Below are 22,728 nucleotides of genomic sequence, written 5' to 3' on the forward strand. Positions count from 1 at the left end.
CTACAAATCTAAGGCTCATTATATATTTCCTTTCTCCAACCCCCTTGATCCCTTGAGAATAATAGGCATCCATGGATTATTGATATTGAAATAGCACTACAAGATCTAAGGGTCGTTATACATTTGCTTTCACCAACCCCCTTGATTCCTAGAGAATAATAGACATCCATAGATTAGGCAGTCTTACCTCACCCTAGTCATTTCTCATCCATATTGTTTAGTGGGGTGTTAAGAAGGCATCTTTAATGAAGGTTCTTAATCTCAAGGAGGGAGAGAAGGAAGAGGGGGGGCGGGGTGGGTGTTGTGTGTGCGCATTTGGTTCAATGTGTAGAAATGCATATAGCACATGCATGCATGCATGCATTTAAATTTCCCTTTCTTTAATTTTTAATGTTTATTCCCCTTTTCTATACAATAATGAAGTTTTAGTGTAAAACCTATATAAATTTACATTTTAAATAAATTACATTAAAATAGCTATTTTAAAAAGCCTTTCTTGCAGGTATGCACTTGCATGTATACGACATGTAAGTCTCTCAATTACTTTGTGCATCATGTGACCCCTTGACAACCTTGGGTAAGTTGGCTACAGCCGAATAAATATTCATCAAGTTACCTAGCACATTAGTTCATCATTGGTGTCATGGTGACCTTGTAAGTCAACTACCGCATCAAAAAATGCCACCCATGGGTGCAAAAGAAGACATTAGAGTTTAAGAGTGTTTTTCAAAGTTTAGATACTACTACAGGACTACTTAGTTTTGAGGATTGAAGCAAGGGTAGGAAGATCATTTTTAAAATCATAAAGTCTCATAGTTTTTCTTGGTAAAAACCTCACAAAAATGAGTGCCTGTATGACCTTTACAATAAATCTTAAAATTTAAATTTTTTATGTTTGAATTAGTGTATCTTTTTATATATTCCTCATTTAATGTCATTTATTAAGGGTTATGCAATTTTGAAACATCTACAAGAGGCCAAAGAAGAATATTTTATTATTTTGTTACATTGATCAAGGCTAAATATATTTGCAATTTTGAAACGTCTACAAGAGGCCAATATCATCATGAGTAACAAAAGAGCAAGAAGCTTAGAACTAGGATTATGGATATATTAAACATCTTCTTTTAAGATAATTACATGGATTTATGTAGCCTATATAGAACTTGGTACACCACTTCTTGTGAGAGGATAGAACAACAGATCACTAGTTCACAAGGAGTCAAATTGGAACCATCATTAGTCATGGATTATTATTGTACCCATACATAGTATGAGTAGTCAAGGGTGGGATACATGAACCTAGCCCTAGAGAAACTAACCGCCCAGCCCTAGAGGAACTAACTAACAGCCCAGGGTGGGATATATGTTATAGGTCCTATAGAACCTAACAACAACAACCAAGGGTCAGATTTATGCTACTAGCCCGAAAGAAACTAGCATGGATAGTGTCTCATCTAAACCATGGAAGACCTCTAAAACCACCATGATGATAGGAGTCCTCTAAAGCACCAACATCAAGGAGTTCCCTTAAGCATAGCATATGAGGTCCACCAACATCAAGGAGTTCCGTGAATCATAGCATTAGAGTTCCACAAACACTGTAGGAGTCCCTCAAGGCATTGATAGAAAACATCTAGCATCCTTAGTAGCCAAAGGGTGGGATTTATGTTAATAGCATTAAAGGAAGCATGAAAATTCTCTCATCCAATCCATAGGAGACTCCTAAAGAACTAGCATCACACAATCCATAGGAGAACTAGCATCACACAAGTCTCTTGAAGCACCACTAATAGCATATAGAATTCTCTTCACCTTAGTGAGTCCCTATAGTCTCCCTAAAGCATATCCCTTAATCCTAATGACAACACTACAATAGTATGAGGGTGTAGCAATTAAAATAGTAGCGCTTTTATAACTAGAAGGGTAGGGAGATGTTGGGCTATTTTTGCCTACTATAAAAACGCTGCTATTTTTGTTGCAACGGGTTCGATGTTGGGCAACAAAAATAGCAACGAAATTTTGCTGCTATTTGCGTTGCTCTAGCAACAAAAGTACTACGAAGTAAAAAATAGCTGGGGCCAACTGGGGGAGTCTGCACAGGACTCCCCAATCTGCCTCAGCTCTTTTAAAAAAAATTAAAATAGAGTCACAGTTTTATGACAGAAACATAAACATGAGAAACACATAGATTGTGAAGAATGCAATTGAGCCCAAAATTTATTTTATTTCACACGAAGTGTCAGGCCTTTGGCCATATATACAAAAAATATATCAATGAAGAGGTGGCTAATTGGAATCCTCATTAGATCGTGAGTGCTCATCATCATTGTCTTTGTCCTCCTCTTCACTTCCTTTTACCGCTTCATGCTCGTAATCAGGATCCTTCTCTTCCTCTTCCCCTTCATCCTAAATATATGCAAGATAAGCATAGGAAAATAAAATACAATTAGATGTAGATAATAGAAGGGTTTTTTCACTACTTACCTCATATGCTTGAGTCCTCAAAATGGACTCGTCCAAGTGTATGTCTCACGTATGCATCCACGTCCATAATTACGGACGAGGGGCTCTATAGCCATAGTCGTACTCCTACTTTGTTGGGTCATACCCAACAACCTCCCTCTACAAAAAACAATTAAGAAAATATACGATTAGTTAAAGAAAACAATATAGTACAAAACAAAATGAAAGAGGTGAAGGAATGATTACCAAAATAGGTACTTTATGAAACAAGCAATGAAGGAGGACTTTCCTCCTGAGCCGAAGTGTGAAGCCCCTCACTTCCATAGTTGGGAAGCACTCACTGTTGCTTGTTGTTGAAAAGCACGTGGGTGCTTTTTCACGAAGCTACGTGTGTGCCTCCACTCCTCATGCGTGCAAATGCTGGGCTTTTCCAAATTATACTTTGCTGCTCTCTTGATATTTACTCTCCTATTAGTCATAGGAGAGTACTAGGTAACATGCCACACCATTCGGTGACATTGGGTAGAGTGCGGAAGGTGGCAAGGCTTTATATGGAAAGCATGGTTGAGACTTATCTTCCCCAACCAATGAATGAGGTGCCTACACCATTGCCACATGAGGAGGAAGAGAATCTCATCATGGATAACATGGTGAATGACTTCTTTGGATGGGAGGTCATAGATGATAGTGAGAGCAAGCTCCAATGTCACAAGATTAGGAAAGCTTGCATAGACAGACAAGCACCCCTTTGTATGAGGGATGTTCGTACTCCACACTGTGAGAAAAGTTGGAGCTATTAAACTTGCAAACAACTTATGGATGGAGTGATGCACACAAGTCTTCTTCTTCGGTAAGACCACCTCATTCTATTCTCTTAAATAGAAAATGTCTTATGTTTTATATACTCTCCTTGCTAATATTTTGACATATGATTTCTTATGTTATGTTGTGGGCTTCTCAAGAAGATTCTTCCCTTCAAAATCTATTACCGAACTCACAAGATGGGTGTCGTAAAATGCTCTCTATGCCAGGTATGGATTACACAAAAATACACGCATGTCCCAATGATTGCATGCTATTTAGAGGAGTTAATAAAGATGCAACACAATGTCTACAATGTGGGGAGAGCCGCTATAGGGATGATTTGCAAAAGGAGACAAAGCTCCCTGGAAGGTGTTGAGACCCTTCCCTGTCATTCCTCGAATCCAACACATGTTTTAATATAAGGGGATTACAAAACTCATGACATGGCATTCTACTCATTGCTCAACCAATGGCATCATGAGGATTGTTAGCTGATTCACTGGCATGGCAACATGTGGAGCCTCAATGACCAGAGTTTAAAGATGAGCCCCTTCATTTATGTCTTGGCTTGGGCATGGATGGTGTTAACCCATTTGGTTTCAAGTCCACATCATGGTCTACTTGGCCTATTGTATTGGTGAATTACAATGTCCCTCCATGGGTGGCAATCAAGAAAGGTCATATCATGCTTGCTCTCCTTGTACCAGCAGGCAAGTATAAGGTGGTGAACATGGATGTGTACCTCGAGCCTTTTATTAAGAAGCTTGAGATACTATGGTGAGGTATCAAAGTACATGATGTTTCAAGGCCAATAAATAGGCGTGAGACTGAGGTGAAAGGAGTTTTGCTTTGGACAATGCATAACTATCCTCGCCAATTCTAAGAGTGCTCAGGTACATACTTGAATTGGATAACTTTAAGCTTTAACCTTTAAACTTTAGTTTTATATGTCTACCTCTCAATCATCTCAATTTTAAAATATCCTTAAAGGAGATAGATCCAACATCCATTGAGATGGCTTGTCTCAATGCTATTGAGGCAATGTGTATGATCGAGGACAACTTTCCTAGAACAATTCTCACTAGCCAATTGCATCTTGTGGTGCATTTGGCTGATGAAGTGGCGCTTTGTGGTGTTGTTCATGTTCGATGGATCTTTTTCCTTGAAAGGTTCATGAAAATCTTAAAGGAATTTTTTAGACAAAGAGCAAGGCCAAAAGCAAGCATGGTAGAGTGATGGTTGAAACTTGATGCAAGAGTCTCTTTGTGTATATCTCAAAACATCTATCTCGCATAGATCCTTCCATGCCACGATTGTGGAGGAGCAATGAGAAGGATGATCAACTAATCACTAATGTGCCACAAGCAAAAGAAAGGCAACAAAGAAGATTGGATGAATCATTACACCACAATGTGAATACATTCTGCATTCTAAATAGTCCCATCATGGAGAAGTGGATTGGGAGATACAAGGATGCAATAAACAGATGAAAGAATGAGAGAAGAGATTTCAAAAGAGCAAATAGACACTTGCCATTCCTGCCCAGCTTTTGGAACCTCTACCAAATGTGATCAATATATAATGGCTTCGTATGGAAATATCGGCGGCATCGCAAATTGGAGAGATGATCACAAGAGAAGAGCATGAGTATGCAAGAGGATAAGACCCTCAAGTAAGTACATTCTTCATCTCTGTCTTCTCATGTATATACCTTGTTTAATGCACTATACGCTTTTGTTTAATGTTAGTACAAACTATATAATGCAATATGGTCAGAGGGAAGGCACTTTCGCACTGATGGTAACTTTTGAGCAAGAAAGTCGAGCTAGTAGACATGATACCAATGTCATAGAGGACAATCTTGAGTATTGTGGAACTATTCAAGGAGATGTATAAACCTACTCATGTACCTGACCTTTTGTATGACGGACACTAGCTCTCTTGTGATTGATGGTGAAGAGAGGGCTACAAGAGCTTGAATTTTTTCGTAATCTGCCTTGATGCCTGCCTTTGAAATGACATGGCCCAAGAGAACCACTTTTTCTTGTCTCTATTTTGCAAGACTCAAGTGTTCTCAATCAGTGAACAAGTAGAAAAAGCCACCCAATGTAGTGGTATGTATCTAAGACATCACTTTTAATAACTTTTTAGTATTACCATTGCTTGTGAGACAAAAGAAATAGTAGAAAAATCCACCCAATGTAGTGGTATGTATCTTACCACATTAATATTAGCAAAGACATCACTTTTAATAACTTTTTAGTATTGCCATTGCTTGTGACACAAAAGAAATAGTACTTATGCCTTTTGCAAGGTATTTGGTATCGTTCTTGAATACTTCTAGGATAGCGGCTCCTATTAATTACTACAACTTGTAGAGACCAATACCAATCCTTATTGATTATGCATTGGGACACTCTACTATGGATTATTATGAACCATAAAGTGATGAAGAATGGTCTGCCTTTGCACAAATCCCTTTGATTTCTACAAAGATTCTAACTCCACTTCAACATTGTTACTTGACTACTTTTTGGTGGGTTTCAACGTGCCATTCTTCTTATCTTCTTTCCTCTTCCTACACTTCTCTTGGATATATCCAGGTTTGTTACAATAGAATCATTTCACCATCTTCTTCTTTCCACTTGATAGAGTCCCCTTATCTTTAATCTTCATACTTGCTAAGAAGTAGAATCACTACAATCTCTAGCCTTGAGCGTAGCACTAATAAACTTAAAAGTCATAGGAGGATTCCTTACCTGGGTGTTTAGAGAAGTGACCAAACCATCATATCTCTAGGACAAGATCCGGATGCACCTACATGTGAGATGATCTTCACTTGACTTGTAATTCCCAATAGCCACCATTTTAATCTCATTGATACCTTGATCCTTGTAAAGAAGTGCTCCACTACTTCTTCATCAGAGATCTTCTATGACCCTAACTACTTTTGAATGTGTTGAATCAATTGTAAATGAAATCAATGATGTTGGTGATGATACCACAAATAGTATATGCATCTTTTCTTCTCCATGTAAAAATAAGAGTTGAATCTTGTAAAGTTGTTTGATTTAGATCTGTATAGTATATTGAATCGCCCTTGCTCTCCTATTAACTCCAATCCCCCTAATCATAAGAGGAAAAAATAACCTAAGCTTGAACTTTTCAAAGTTTGTAGTTATGGGGTCCCATCCACTTGCCAAACCATGGTGGTTGAGCCCCTTTGCAGTAGCTATGTTTTGTATAGGTTGTGGGCCATTTCTTCAATTTTACAAATCCTATGATGTGTTATCATGTAATAAAATATGACTTGTGCGTTCATGGAAATAGTAGATCTTTCCCACAAGACAAAGAACTTAATGCAAGAACAATATAGAAGATTTATTTATTGTGGTTATAAACTATCCCTATTCTAAACTTTAATGCTTGGCTCTCCTTATAGAGACCTTGCTATAGAACATATTACAAACTGATGGCATTTTCCCACCAAGGAAACACTCTTATAAGGAGCTTTGATGGTGATCTAAGTAGACTGTGTGATAGAGGATGTCATGCACTAGTGAGGGCACACAATGCACTGTGAAGATAGATCTCAATATGACAACGAGGCTCTTAAACTATCTATATATAGTATCTAGGATGTTTACTCTTATTGTTAGCCTCTGTCAACCACCCTACAACTGAATATGGATCTTAATATGATAGAGGAGGCTCCTAAACCCATCTATATATAGTACCTAGGGTGTTTAGTCATATCATTTTATACCATGGACCCATGCCACCCTGTGGGCAAACTGATCACATCACTTGATTGGAATAATATTATACTAAACAAATGATTTTAGGTCTTGGGATCTTCCACTTGTGTAGTCAATGAGGAGTAGTTGTTATCACCACCTATCCAGTCTACACATGGATCAAATGTGTCTTTTTGGTCTCAAAGACCCTTTTGGTCTTTATTAGATGTTTTTTTTAAATATTTCTCTCCCCCTACACCCTATTGAAAATCAGTTTTCCGCCCTTGTTGCCATTGTATAGGTAAGAATAGCATAGTTTGTAAATACCCATTTATGATGAGGAGTAGTTGTTATCACCACCCTAACACCCTCGTCATTGTGTAGAAAATAATTGCTATATTTTGTGAAGACCAATTTATGAGGAGTAGTTGCTATCACCACCTAAACAACTAAACACCTAGACACCTGGACATTTGGGTTGGTGGTGGGCTAAAGGTGGCTAGATGGTTAGGATACAACTTATGTAGAGTTGGCTTTATATTTTGTAAAGACCCTTTTAAGAAGAGTAGTTGTTATCACCCCCGACACCCAGACATTTGGGTTGGTGGTGGGCTAAAGGAAAATAGATGGTTAGGAGGCAACTTATGTAAACTTGGATCTATGCCAAATAGGATGCATGAGATAGCAGGCTGATAGAACAAACTCAAGAGTAGAAGGATATCTTCTTGGGACACCTTGTCCTTATTGCAAGACCCAAATAGGCACCAAAACTGGATAATTGTGTAAATTAGTAATCAATCTAAAAAATGATAAAGTAATTCAAGTGGAATTGGCTAGTCAAAAGATTATTTTCATTGGCCATGAGACAAATGTAATTCAGTTCTCCTTGGATGGGAACCTAACCAAATGTAAGTTTAAAGTTTTACCCTTAGGCATATACGATGGGATTCTTAGGATGGACTGATATTTAGTGTCACAAAGAAACTATTTCCTTCATGGATCTTCATGAGAATAAGGTGCAAGGGATTAGAGCAAATAGATCTTCCACACTGTATCTTGTAAAGGCATCTAAGTTATTGAAGTAATTCTTAGAGAGGGAAAGAGAAAACAAGGAGAGAAAAAGAGAGCAAAGGAGAATCTATAGAGAGAAAGAAAAATGACCCCTTAATCAAGTAGGATTAAGGCTAAGATTTAAGTTAAAATCCTAGGATTAGCTTGAGAGAATCTTGTTGATCCCAAATATAATTATATTTAATTTATATCTCTCAAGAAAAGAAGATTTTTAGAGAGATAAAGTTTCAAATTCAAAAGATGGAGAACTCTCCAATCAAGAACAAGGGTATATTTGAAAAGTAAAGTCTAATATACTGTGAAAAGGCAAGGATAAAAGATTTTTTATAGAGGCTAAGGATTTAAACAAAAATCAAGTTCAAAGAAGTAGGGATTGATGTGTTTAATTCAAGAAGGCCAAATCCTTAAAATATACGGAGATAGTAAGACTTGAAAGCCAAAGGTTGAATAAAAAAATGAAGACCCTCAAGGAGATGAGGCAACCTTAATGTAGGAATTTATTGGTAGTAGGTAGTGACTTATAAAGTTGCATAATGTGGAAGCAAGACAAAGGACAAGGTGAGAGCTAAGGAGAGAGAGTACTTATTGACAAGATCACCTTTATTATAGCATGAGGCTTTTATAATGGCAATAGCCAGTGGTAGAGAGTATTACAATGTGTAGGGAATGAATACTACAACAATGATGAGGAGGCCCTTTACATAGGGAGGCAAGGGAACTGGCCGACTGCATATAGTGACTTATAAAGTTGCACAATGCAGAAGCAAGACAAAGGACAAGGCGAGAGCAAAGGAGAGAGAGTATTTATTGAGACAAGATCACCTTTATTATAGCATGAGGCTTTTACAATGGCAATAGCTAGCAAAGTAGAGAGTATTACAATGTGTAGGGAATGAATACTACAACAATCATGAGGAGGCCCTTTACATAGGGAGGCAAGGGAATTGGCCGACTGCATATAGAAGCTAGCTGACTGCTCCACAACCCATGAACATATGAGAAAATACATTATTTAAATCCCAATAAATAAGAAAAGCCTCCAAAAACTAAGATGCACAATATTCTCACACCCCCTCTGTAGCTCAAAGTGTGCAAGAGTTTGAAGAAGATGAGGTGATGAAGATGCACAATATTCTCACACCCCCTCTGTAGCTCAAAGTGTGCAAGAGTTTGAAGAAGATGAGGTGATGAAGATGCACAATATTCTCACACCTCCTCTGTAGCTCAAAGTGTGCAAGAGTTTGAAGAAGATGAGGTGATGAAGATGCAAGAGTTTGAAGAAGATGAGGTGATGAAGATGCAACCATGAAGATGCAACCATGGACCATGGATACCAGAATCACCTCGGAGAGAGCACTTGTCTGCCGCCGCCAACCTATTTCCTTGAAACACAATGCCACTAGGAATAGCAAAGAAATTTTCTTGGCTCCAAATTCCCACACCAGTGTGCAGTGAACTCCAAGAATAGAATGATGAGATGCCAGACACACCATGCCCATTATCCCCCAACAGTAAACTTTGAACACATCATGTCCTAAAACCTCAAAATGAACTTAGAATAGATCATGTCCATACTCTCTACTACACCAAAGCTGACCTTGTCTTGCCATATTTTAACACTTGGAACTTGGACTCATGGTTCCCATGCACCAGAAAATGGAGTTGCTTCTTGGATAAACAATCCTTAGAAAAATTCTTGGAGTTGCTTCTTGGATAAACAATCCTTAGAAAAATTCCCTCTCTTCCCACATGGGAAGCACCGACTTCAACCTTTCTTCTATAAAGCTAGTCGGTGCTTCCCACATGGGAAGCACCGACTTCAACCTTTCTTCCACCCATGATTTTCGCCAAATATTTATACACTTTATCATTCTTCCACCCATGATTTTCTGTCCTTGGGTTACTTTCTATTTTCTATTCTAGTCTTTTTAGGGTATACGCTAATCTTCTATCATTTTCTCTCCTTGGGTTACTTTTTATTTTCTATTCTAGTCTTTTTAGGGTATACACTAATCTTGTATCATTTTATCTCCTTGGGTTACTCTCTATTTTCTATTCTAGTCTTTTTAGGGTATATGCTAATCAATTCTATTGCATCTATAAGAACATATTTTTAAATATATATGAAATAATCATAACTATAAATTATGATATGTTTTCTAATTCACTAGAATGACTTTAACTTGTTGTGAATTTGATAATACTAAAAATTAGAACATGATGTGTCCACACTTCAATGTTTGATCTCCCATGCATGAGATGCATAAATCTATCATTGAAGAGAGAGAGAGAGATGAAGTAATTATGATGAGTAATAATTAATAAATCATAATTAAGTGACAAGTATTGATATCTAGATAGGAGCATGGATCAAGTAAAACTCTTTTAGAAGCCCAATTAAATGTTGTTACATACATAATTTCATGAATACAAGGTACTTTTGTTAATAGTCTCTATGAATACAAGGTACTTTGTTAATATATTTTCGATGGCTATACTTTCTCCTTTTTACCTATTCCATTTTCAATTCACATGTACTACATGTCTATGCCCATAAATTTAGAAATCCAGTTGCTTTATTTTTTATGATGTACCTACATGTATATGCCCGTAATTTACATATCATGCCTTTGTATTTTTAAATATATACCTCAAACTTTCTGCAATGTTGGTTGTAACGAAATCACCTCAAATGTTTTTGCTATGTTGGTTGTAACGAAATTAGTAGCAATGTAATTTGTATATATCTATCACAGTAAAAACAAGTACCTCAAAATGGTACCTCAAAATCACGATTTATTACACAAGTTTTTATAGAGTGTAGTGAGTCCACAAAAGATTGATCACTTGATGAGTCATACTTTTACAAAAATTATAAATTAATATTTTACCAAATTTGAAGCTCTTTAATTTCAAAGAACATTATATGCCACAAACAAGATCTCAAAAACAAAAACTATTTATCATAAGCTTTACTATAATCAATTGTATGAGTCTACGTTTTCTCCCATACATAAAACAAATTTGAACAAAGATATTGGTACATACACACATCAAAGTTAGATAGAAATAATGTTTATTTAGCTATGTTTATCTTGCAAGGAAAATGAACCCATAGTAAATAATAATTCAAATAATTTCACCCCATCACTTATTACTAGACATTAAAATTTTACAAGAAGCAATTTTATCTTTTGTTTTAAGTGAATTTTCTCTGTATGAGGTCCCAATAAAAATATTTATAAAACCATAGATAGTATAAAAAAACATCCTTGAACATAGGGTGATTTTTCTCCTTTAGGAATACTGTAGAAAAGAAATTCTATAATGACACCTTTCCAAATTTTCAGGCTTTAACACACATGACCACTTCCACATGCATTATCCTAAAAAATATTGCCCGAATGCACAAAAGTTTATTTAAAAAGTGAGATATAAGCCCTAAAAAATCAATGAGATGTTTTTTGAAAGTTATAATCTACAATAAGATTAAGATGATTTCCATATCAAATTAAGTTATGATGAAAATATAATGTTGATTTCCAAACAATCCACCCTATAAATCTTAAATCTTTTAAGTTCTCATTTGATGGTAAAATTTTTGTATATTTAATGACCCATTCTATATGGTGCATCATAGTGGCAATACCCATTTTGTCTAGAAGATGAGGGGGTTTCTAATGGTTTATCAAAGCTAAGATAAAGATTTTGTTGGTTGAGAACTATGAGTGCATATCTATGCACCCTCAAAAATTATGCCAAAGATAATACTTTAATGAGAATGGGGTACCATCAAGACATTCTATGTGGAGCATCCTAGAATAACATTCTTATTAAGAAGAAACTTGTAGTGCTTTTAAAACCAAGTGAGATGCAACTTGCCTAAGAACTTGTGTAAGGCCATGTACATATATCCCCCCTATCCCCAAATTAAAATGAAATTTAAAAATCATATAGAAAGTCTAACAAAAAATTACACATTCTTATGTACTTGGATTAATAAAAAGCACTTGGATCATGGATGTAGAGGATGTACCTTACCATAAGTCTTGTTTTTTATGACTTTAAAAGATTTTTTTTAAATGTGAAAAAAACATTCCTCTTTAATATTATAATTCCTAAAATAAAACTTACAAAACCAAATAGTCATTGATAAATTTATTGATAATATGAGTACTAAAAATATCTACAAAGCATATCTTTCCATGGCCATTATTAAGGTTGTTTTTCCAAAAAGTTCTCAATTTTGAGTTTTACTTTAAAAATACTTTTTTTTAAATGTAAGCATGCTATAAGTTCAATTTATAATTCTTTTCTATGTGTTTAAACCTTTTGCATGTAACTCCATCACTTGTGAAGACATGTTATTCATTCCAAAAAGTTGTCCTCAAAAGTACTTTAGTATCTTTGAGCCTCTTGAGTGATTTTAAATATCATAATTTTTTTGGAAACTCATATCATGTTACACATGTATTCTAGCCAAGCACACTCATGCAAATTCATTTTTATTTGCCCTCCTTTTTCTTCAACTTAGAACTCAACCTTTCTTGCTAAATCCACTTTTTAGCTCAGTTCCAAAACTATTGTTAAATATTATTTACCTCTCTATAACATCATTGATGAATAATGTTTATTTCATATCCTTATTTAAAACCATTGTATATATTCTCTTATTAGGATTCATAATATTCGTTTAGAGCTAGGTATCTTCAAATTAACATGATAATAACTATTGTAAAAAATCCCCCAATATTGTAATTATGTTTTGTGTCCTCATAATATCGTCTTCATCCCTTAGTGTGTAGCCCAAAGATGTCATGACACTAGGTGTCCCCCAATATTTTCATTATGCTAGGTGTCCTGATAATATCTCATTCAATATCCCTTAGTGTAACCAAACATGGGAATATGATTCTAAACTTGCATGTAGCCTATCATGCAGTGTAACCAACCTTGATATTGATTTTTTCATACCATGATAAGATAAATGATGCTTACAATGTTGGAGTCAAACGTAAATCAAACTAATTATGTAATAAGTTATAGATTGTGATACAAAACACAAACACACAACCTTTCATGGGAAAATTAATAAATTTTGAAAAAGATCATTATGATAGGCAAAAATTTATTTCCCACATTCATGTGCTCCAAAGAAAGGAGTGTTCATGGTATGAACAAAAAATAAGGATATGGAGCCTATATACATAAAAACTATAAAGCAACACAAGTAGTCATTTTAGATGAATGAATAATGATTCATGAGGATCGATGCCACTAATTCATTTTATAGATTCCAAAGAGTGGGTCAGTTAATATCAACCACTCATGGTCAAGTCCAACTTGATCCAACCGGCCATGCTGCCTCATTAAGTAATATTTGACTACACATAAGGCCATACATTCATCTTGGGGAAGCTTCTAGTCCCATATAAACTTGTTCATGCCTTACAACTCAAGGATGAGGTATAATGAGAGCATCTACTTTATCCCCTAGTGTAGGGAATATCAATTCACACTTGCATGTCACATGTAAGGTAGTGTAACAAACCTATCTAAGCTATGTTTATAATATTGCAAGGCATGTAGGCTACTCATCCATGCTAATTCCTCATAAAGGGGGCCTTACAAGATAGAGCTAGCATGTACTCATGCAATTACAAGGAGAGGGTGGGGCATTGTTTTTTTTATAAAACTTGATGTTATATAGGTCTCCAATCACCAAAGCTTATTTTTGATAAACAACTTGTATGTTCTATGGAAGAATGTTTGAGTATCTTTCCACTCCCCCTTGTATCCACACCCACAACTTGTATGTTCTTTGGAAGAATGTTTGACCTTTTGATAAACAACTTAATTATTCTGTCACTTAGCATACACATCTTACTTAGACTATTGAAAAATCTTCTTCCATGTTCAAGAGAATGGTTAGACTTTTTTTTTTAAAAGGCTACTCTATGTAATTATGTCGATTGTTAATCGATCATTGTCAATTCACAAAAGAAGAGTCCTTTTTCAAATGTAAGTAGAGTTCTTATTTAGAAAAGAAATCAAAATGTGTAGTATTTACACAAGCTTTTTGTAGCATGTTCTTTAGTGTAATAGTAAAAAAAATTTGTAAATGTAATTATGTCAATTGTCAATCTATCTTATTTAGATGTAGTATTTACACAAGTTTTTTGTGGCATGTTCTTTTGCATAATGTTAAAAAACAAATTGTAATAAGATTAAGTTAAGTACTTGCATCGATATATCAATTTATTCAAGGAAAGTATTAAAGTACACCAATAGTGAGTACTTGATTGAAAGTGAGTAGTAGAGGTGCAAATAACAAAGTCCTTTGAGTGAATCTAAAGATGAACTAAGCTTGGGATTGACTATCTATGCTTCTTACACCATGGCTTTCTCTAGGAGTTTTAACTTAAAGCATAGGGGATGCTTTAAGTTAAAGCATAGGGGATCCTTTGAGTGAATCTAAAGATGAACTAAGCTTGGGATTGACTATCTATGCTTCTTACACCATGGCTTTCTCTAGGAGTTTTAACTTAAAGCATAGGGGATGCTTTGAATGTGTCCACGGTGATGAAGCAACATATATTGAATAAGGAGGGGTGTTTGAAAGTTAATGGTATAATGAAGGATCAAGACTCTGATGCCATTCTTTTTGAGTCTTGACTGTGATATTCGGAGTCTTTACACATATATGGATGGTGTCCAATTTTATGGAGGAATCTTAGCCATAGAACATGCAATCTTGGTTGTCTAAGCATAGACCATCCACTAATATAGGATTAATAAAGGTGGAGTGAATGAGGTCTCGATACCTTTCACGGGTGAGCAACAAGACAGAAATTGCGGCTGTCTCCGTTCACGTGGGAGCGGAGGCTTTCAAACTTTTGTACATGTACTGGTAATACAGGGGCATTAAGGTTGCCCATGCCCATGCAAAGCATGCATTTGGAGAGCAGACTGTTGACGTTTAGAGAGAGGGGGAATATTCAAGCAGAGGCTTAACAGAGAAGACTTTCTCTTTCGTGTGTTTTGGATTTCGTGAAGCGGCTCCGACCGCTGACAAATCTGCACAAGGCGCGGGGAACGCATGAGATGTACCCCATCCCCACACGTCGGATCGCGATTCGCATTATTCTCTCTCTATCTTCTCTCTCTCTCTCTCTCTCTCTCTCTCTCTCCCGCATAGCCCCATTTCTCTCTCTCTCGTATTTCTCTCTTTCTCTCTCTCTCTATATCTGTCTCAAAGACCCATCAACACACTATCTTATGTTTCTCTCTCTAGCTCTTAAAGACCCCATCTCTCTCTGTCTGTCTGTCTCTCTCTCTCTCTCTCTCTCAACAAAGACCCATCAACACATTTTCTTATGTTTCTCTCTCTAGCTCTTAAAGACCCATCACACACATTCTCTCTCTCTCTCTCTCTCTTTACCCATCTCTCTCTTTGAACAGAAGACCCATCTCCCTCTCTCTCTCTCTCTCTCTCTTTGTGATTCTCTCTCTGATCTCTCTCTCTCTCTCTCACTTTCATATCCATCACACACACTAGGTACTGCTCGCGTTCCTTTGCAACAGCTGACTCTGGTTGAGGCATCCGTCCATGTTTTGTATTGTTCTATTTTTATCAAGCACGAGAGAATATCTGTACCAGAGGCGGGACGCATCATTTAGTCCTTTTGTTGTGAATGTGTTGTTTCCTTTTGTCGAGAGTATAGTCACAGGCAACATTATAAGTTTACAACTAGCAGCCTAGTAGGGATCATCGACATCAGAAACAGATATCTGATCTCTCCCTCAGTCCAAAAAAGAAAGCCAATTCTGTTTGATTTTTAGCTTAACTAGGTGAGCGTACATTTGCTTTAAATTCACTGGTAGATTATAGTAGGAGGTTTTTATGTATGTTTTCATGGACGTGGCCTTCGCAGACGATAATACTACTCTCTATAATGGGTGATGTCGCAGTCTCTATCACTCTATTGCTAAAATTCTGTGTTTTTTTTGCGTATTTTTCTGCAGTCAAGCTCGTCTTAGCGATTCTACAAATATTCTTCCTGGCTTGATTTATTGCATCTTTTTGTTAACGCAGGGATAGCATGGAATCGAGCAGCAACAAGTGCACAGCTAGCAGAGGCGATCATGAGCTCTACGGGCCTCAGATGAAGACTGCTAACGATGATGATCACGATGAGATAATAGATCAGAAATCAAGCTTGCCGCTGCAGGCAGCAAGGGTTCTGAGAAAACGCGCTAACGGGACCTATCGCTGTTTACGCGGACGTCCAATTAAACCCAAAAGATCCTTAACAACGCTGAGGCAAACACTTCGCCAGAATCTCCAAGGATCACGTCGAGGCACAGCAGCTACAGTAAGCCCTAAAAAGGATAGAAATGATGTGAGTAGCGTATTTCTTTTATAAAAATTCGTGGTGTATTTAATTTAATCTTAATCGTAATAGCTCTTTCAATTAGAGTATGCAGCTGAATTAGCCTCCGTCGTAAGGTAGGGTTAATTTCTAACTTAATTAGGAGAGCATCATGATTGCTTTCGCAGACGACATCGACGCTCATTCTCAAAGCATACGCGTACATCCAAGAGCTCAAGGGGCGCATCGCCCACCTTACTTCGGAGATTAGGCTTCATAATGCGCGTCAAAACTCCACAGATGCTGCAATTCCCTTGGTAATTATATTGTGTGAATCTGCACCTAGATCCTGCTTTGATTATTAATGACGATATAAACATGGCCTTAAACCATTTTTACGTTCTCGTGTTTTGTTATTCTCGTCAACAGGTACGCGTTGTTACACTACAGCATGGCTTGTACATGATTCACGTCGCCTGCAAGAAGTGGCCGGGTTTGCTCGTAGCGTTGCTCGAGAGTTTCGAGAGTATTAAGCTGAACGTGTCGGAGGCTAGCGTTGCCTGCCATGACGACATGTTTACATTCGACACCCTTGCCATGGAAGTGAGATAAGTTCAAAACTATTGCTAACAAATATCATCTTCCACAACCTTACCTTATCATTTGATTTATATGTGTTTACCTTGATATGCATGTGCAATTGAACTCTAGCTCTCCTTTTGAATATGGTCGTCTTGATCTTCAAATGCATGTGCATGTGCAATATGTTTGTCTCATTTTATGCTTATGTTTCTCTCAAACAGAAGGAACACTACTTGGCACCAGATCAACTAAGAACCCTTATTCTCACAACTCTTCAGAAGGAAGCATCCAATACGGACACTTAAAATTTTCAATTTTCTCTTTTTGGCAATGTAAAACAACAAGCATGGCAAAACCACCTATCGATTTATAGTCTTATCTGTAATAACTTTGCTTTAAATTGAAATTACATCTTTTGCATCAGTATTATTTTCAAAAAGAAATCAGAATATATCTATTATTGATATTGAAATAGCACTACAAATCTAAGGCTCGTTATACCTTTGCTTTCTCCAACCCCCTTGATCCCTTGAGAATAATAGGCATCCATGGATTATTGATATTGAAATAGCACTACAAGATCTAAGGGTCATTATACATTTGCTTTCACCAACCCCTTGATCCCTCAAGAAAAATAGGCCTCCATAGATTAGGCGGTCGTACCTCACCCTAGTCATTTCTCATCCATATTATTTAGTGGGGTGTTAAGAAGCCATCTTTAATGAAGGTTCTTAATCTCAAGGAGGGAGAGAAGGAAGAGGGGGGCGGGGTGGGTGTTGTGCGCATTTGGTTCAATGTGTAGAAACCCATATAGCACGTGCATGCATGCATGCATTTAAATATCCATTTCTTTAATTTTTAATGTAATTAACCTTTATTCCCCTTTTGTATACAATAATGAAGTCTTAGTGTAAAACCTCTATAAATATACATTTAAATAAATTACATTAAAATAGCTATTTTAAAAAGCCTTTCTTGTAGGTATGCACTTGCATGTATATGACATGTAAATCTTTCAATTACTTTGTGCATCATGTAACCCCTTGACAACCTTGGGTAAGTTGGCTATGGCCAAATAAATATTGATCAAGTTACCTAGCACATTAGTTCATCACTGGTGTCATGGTGACTCTGTAAATCAACCAACGCATCAAAAAATGCCACCCATGGGTGCAAAAGAAGACATTAGAGTTTAAGAGTGTTTTTCAAAGTTTAGAAACTACTATAGGACTACTTAGTTTTGAGGATTGAAGCAAGGGTAGGAAGATCATTTTTAAAATCATAAAGTCTCATAGTTCTTTTCTTGGTAAAAACCTCACAATGAGTGCCTCAATATGACCTTTACAAGAAATCTTGAAATTTCAAAATTTTAATGTTTGAATTGGTGTATCTTTTTATATATCCCTCATTTAATGTCATTTATCAAGGGTTATCTAGGACTTATACCAAGGAATATTTCAAGAATATCAAATATGAAAAAAGTTTTTTTATAATTGCATTCTCATAAGTTAAAGAATCATGTTAAAAAAGAATAAATTACAAGTCAAAAAGGAATACTTTATTATTTTGTTACATTGATCAAGGCTAAATATATTTGCAATTTTGAAACGTCTACAAGAGGCCAATATCATCATGAGTAACAAAAGAACAAGAAGCATATAACTAGGCTTATGGGTATATTAAACATCTTCTTTCAAGATAATTATGTGGATTTATGTAGCCTATATAGAACTTGGTACACCACTTCTTGTGAGAGGATAGAACAACAGATCACTAGTTCACAAGGAGCCAAATTGGAACCATCATTAGTCATGGATTATTATTGTACCCATACATAGTATGAGTAGTCAAGGATGGGATACATGAACCTAGCCTAGAGAAACTAACCGCAGCCCTAGAGGAACTAACTAATAGGCAAGGGTGGGATATATGCTATTGGCCTTAGAGAACCTAACAGCAACAACCGAGGGTCAGATTTATGCTACTAGCCCTAAAGAAACTACCATGCATAATGTCTCATCTAAACCATGGAAGACCTCTAAAACCACCATGATGGTAGGAGTCCTCTAAAGCACCAACATTAAGGAGTTCCCTAAAGCATAGCATATGAGTTCCACCAACATTAATGAGTTCCCTAAATCATAGCATAAGAGTTCCACAAACCTCGTAGGAGTCCCTCAAGGCATTGATAGAAAACATCTAGCATCCTTAGTAGCCAAGGATGGGATCTATGTTAATAGAATTAAAGGAAGCATGAAAATTCTCTCATCCAACTCCTAAAGAACTAGCATCACACAAGTCCCTTGAAGCACCACTAATAGCATATAGAATTCTCTTCACCTTGGTGAGTCCTTATAGCCTACCTAGAGCATATCCCTTAATCCTAATGAGAACACTATAACAGAATAAGGGTGTAGCAGTGAAAATAACAGCACTTTTATAACTAGAAGGGTAAGGAGATGTTGGGCTATTTTCATCGCTAAAAACATTGCTATTTTCAATGTAATGGGTTCACAGCAAAATTTCATTGTTCAACAACATACCGCTACTTAGGTGACATTTCGCTGCTATCTACACTGCAATTAAAAAAAAGATGGGGTAGACTGGGGAGTCCTAGCAGACTCCCCAGTTTGCCCCAGCTCTTTTTTTTAAATTAAAACAAAGTCACGGTTTTATGACACAAACATAAACATGAGAACCACATATATTGTGAAGAATGCAATTGAGCCCAAAATTTATTTTATTTCACGAAGTGGACCAGGCCTTTGGTCATATATACAAAAAATATATCAATGAAGAGGTGGCTAATCGAAATCCTCATCAAATTCTGAGTGCTCATCATCATCGTCTTCGTCCTCCTCTTCACTTCCTTCCACTGCTTCATGCTCGTAATCAGGATCCTCCTCTTCCTCCTCCCTACATACATGCCATCAAGCGCAAGGTAAGCATAGGGCAATAAAATACAATTGGATGTAGATAAGAGAAGGGTTTTTTCACTACTTACCTCATCTCCTTGAGTCCCCAAAATGGACTTGTCCAAGTGTACGCCTTGCGTACACATCCATGCCCACAATTACGGAAGAGGGGCTCTATAGCCATAGTCGCACTCTTCCTTTGTTGGGTCACCCCCAACAACCTCCCTCTACAAAAAACAATTAAGAAAATATATAATTAGTTAAAGAAAACAATATAGTATAAAACAACCCTTCTTTTTAGGCTTGTTTGAATCCCCTTTGTCAGACTTTTCACCACCAGAAGAGGGCTGTCCATGATCAGCCTGAAAGAGGAGAAGAAATAATTACTAAAATAGGTACTCATGAAACGAGCAATGAAGGAGGAATCTTCTCCCGAGCTAGTGTTAAGCCCCTCACTTCCATGGTCAGGGAGCACTTGCCGTCACTTGTTGTTGAAAAGCACGTGGGTGCTTTCTCACAAAGGTGCGTGTGTGCCTCCACTCCTCGTGTGTGCAAACACTAGGCTTTTCCAAATTATTATTTGCTGCTCTCTTAATATTTGCTGCTCTCTTAATATTTTCTCTCCTATTAGAGAGAAAAATCTTGATTCTTCTCTTCATCCACTCCTCCAAGAAGCAAAGACCCACATGTGGAATAAGAAACTCCGACGACTGACGGGCAAAACAAAAGAGGAAACAACACAAGATTGCTCTAACAGAAGAATGCTTAAAGCTTAAACAAAAAAGGCAATATGCGATATTAGAACATTGTTAAGACCTCCTACAATAATCCTTAGACAAGCAGGGTAGACGGTGTCCCTTTCGAATGATAGCTTTTGAGGACTTTCCACACGCTCCCCACTATTAAAGCCAAAGGCAACTCTCTTTTACAAGAGAAGAATAGTGAGAAGATTGAGGTATCCCTCCTTCACTACTACAACCACCTACTCGCGGATAACCAATCCTAACTTGACATAAACAACATTCTAAATGCAATGATTGGAACAAATTTAGGTGGACAACACATAATTAAGGATGGACAAGGATCTTTTATTATGTGTTCATCCTTTAGTGACTTTGCACTACTTGTGCATGCTTCTGGCTTGTTGGCTCATCTTCACTTATGACAAATGCACACTTGCACTAAGCTTATTGTTGATGCAAGTGTGTATTATTGATGTATGTCGATGCTCCGTGTTAACCTTAAGATAACACATGCGCTCACGTGCTTCTTTGGTTTTCGTTGAGGGTCCAACAACAACAAACAATGGACTTTGTAAGCATTGCTGCTATCTTTTCGTTCTCCTTCTCTAAACCTTTCATTTTGAAATCTAGTTCTACATTGTCGACTATCGAACAACATGCACCACATTTTTCATAACTTCTAGATTATGACACTCTCTCCCCTTTTTACTTAGTGATTTTATGAGATCCTTAATCCTTTGCATCCATGCCCATCATGGTGCATTGAATAGATATGTAAACACTATTATAAGCTTGCATTGCCTCCTAGAGTATCCTAATAACCCTGTAATGCCTTTACACACACACTTAATGAACTATTAAAACCCACTAAATTTTAAAGGTCTCTGGATAATTGGATGGATAAATACATCTCTTAACCCAAAGGTTGACATGTTTTTTTCATGTATTTGTCTCTTTTTGCATTATCTCTGGCAAATGCCTTTTACTCATTGCCGTTCTTTTATACAATAGCAATGCATACTCGATCTTCAATTGGAAGTGAATGTCTCTCTTCCTATTCTGGCATGTATCCTAAAATTGATAGCATTGCTATATCATCATTAAACACATAACTATTAACCCAAAATTAGCTTTTATATATTTATATAACTCAAAAAATTAACAAATAACATAACTTTATCCATAAATAACATTATTGAACATAACTATAGACTTCATAATTATTTTTCACACACTTGTTTCACTTAAAAAATAACAATGAACAACCCAAATAACACAAAAATAACATCATTAATCTCAACTATTGACTTTAATTTCATACATGACTAAATCACATTTAAAATAATAAGATGGTCAAAATAGAAAAGTAAACATCATTAAACACTACTATTAATCCAAAATTAGCTTTTATACATTTGCATAACTCAAAAATTCAACAAATAACATAACTTAATCATAACTATTAATCAATAATTATCTTTCACACTTGTTTCACTTAGAAAATCACTAATAAACAACCCACATAACATAGAAATAATATCATTACACTCAATTATTGGCTTCAATTTCACACATGACTAAATCACATTTAGAATAGAAATATGGTCAAAATAGGAAAGTAAACATAATAATTGAGACTAAATTAAACCATAACAAAAAAACAAAACACAACAAGATGGCATACTGCCATTGGAATCTTATTCTTTGATTATTTTACAGAGATTAATAAACACAAAGATGATAGAAGGGGAAGATTAATATGTGGTTCCAACTAAATGGCACCAAATAATCAACATACCCTTAAATTTCTCTATCATAGAAGAGCAAAAACCCTAAGATTAAAAAGTTCTAAAGTCATTAATGTAGTTTAGGGGGGAAAGGAAGCTTTTGAGCATAGCAACCGAAGGAAACAAATATAGTTTTAAATGAGGGAAAGCAAAAAATCTAGAGTAATATCTTATCAAAGCATACTAAACTTGCCTTAAACTAAAAACCCTCTTTTTCTTGTTCTATAAATTTAGAGAAGTCTCTAAATCAT

General features: G+C 36.3%; 1 protein-coding gene across 3 annotated transcripts; it reads left to right on the top strand.

The window, feature by feature from the left end:
- The first annotated feature begins 15,778 nt into the window (after positions 1-15,778).
- Positions 15,779-17,449, top strand: LOC147636835 (uncharacterized). 3 transcript variants are annotated; one of them, XM_086799851.1, is made up of 5 exons: positions 15,779-15,929; positions 16,174-16,480; positions 16,639-16,767; positions 16,880-17,053; positions 17,254-17,449. In XM_086799851.1, the coding sequence occupies exons 2-5, from the start codon at positions 16,181-16,183 to the stop codon at positions 17,335-17,337; spliced, it is 687 nt and encodes a 228-aa protein (XP_086655977.1). In that variant the 5' UTR covers positions 15,779-15,929; positions 16,174-16,180; the 3' UTR covers positions 17,338-17,449. The 3 variants fall into 3 exon arrangements, with proteins under 3 accessions (XP_086655977.1, XP_086655976.1, XP_086655978.1); XM_086799850.1 differs by having other exon boundaries at positions 15,885-16,037; XM_086799852.1 differs by having other exon boundaries at positions 15,885-16,037; positions 16,880-17,062; positions 17,254-17,389.
- The last annotated feature ends 5,279 nt before the right edge of the window (positions 17,450-22,728 follow it).

Source organism: Cibotium barometz, chromosome 7, assembly GCF_041138505.1.
Source record: "Cibotium barometz isolate CiBa-2024 chromosome 7, ASM4113850v1, whole genome shotgun sequence".
NCBI classification, from domain to species: Eukaryota; Viridiplantae; Streptophyta; class Polypodiopsida; order Cyatheales; family Cibotiaceae; genus Cibotium; species Cibotium barometz.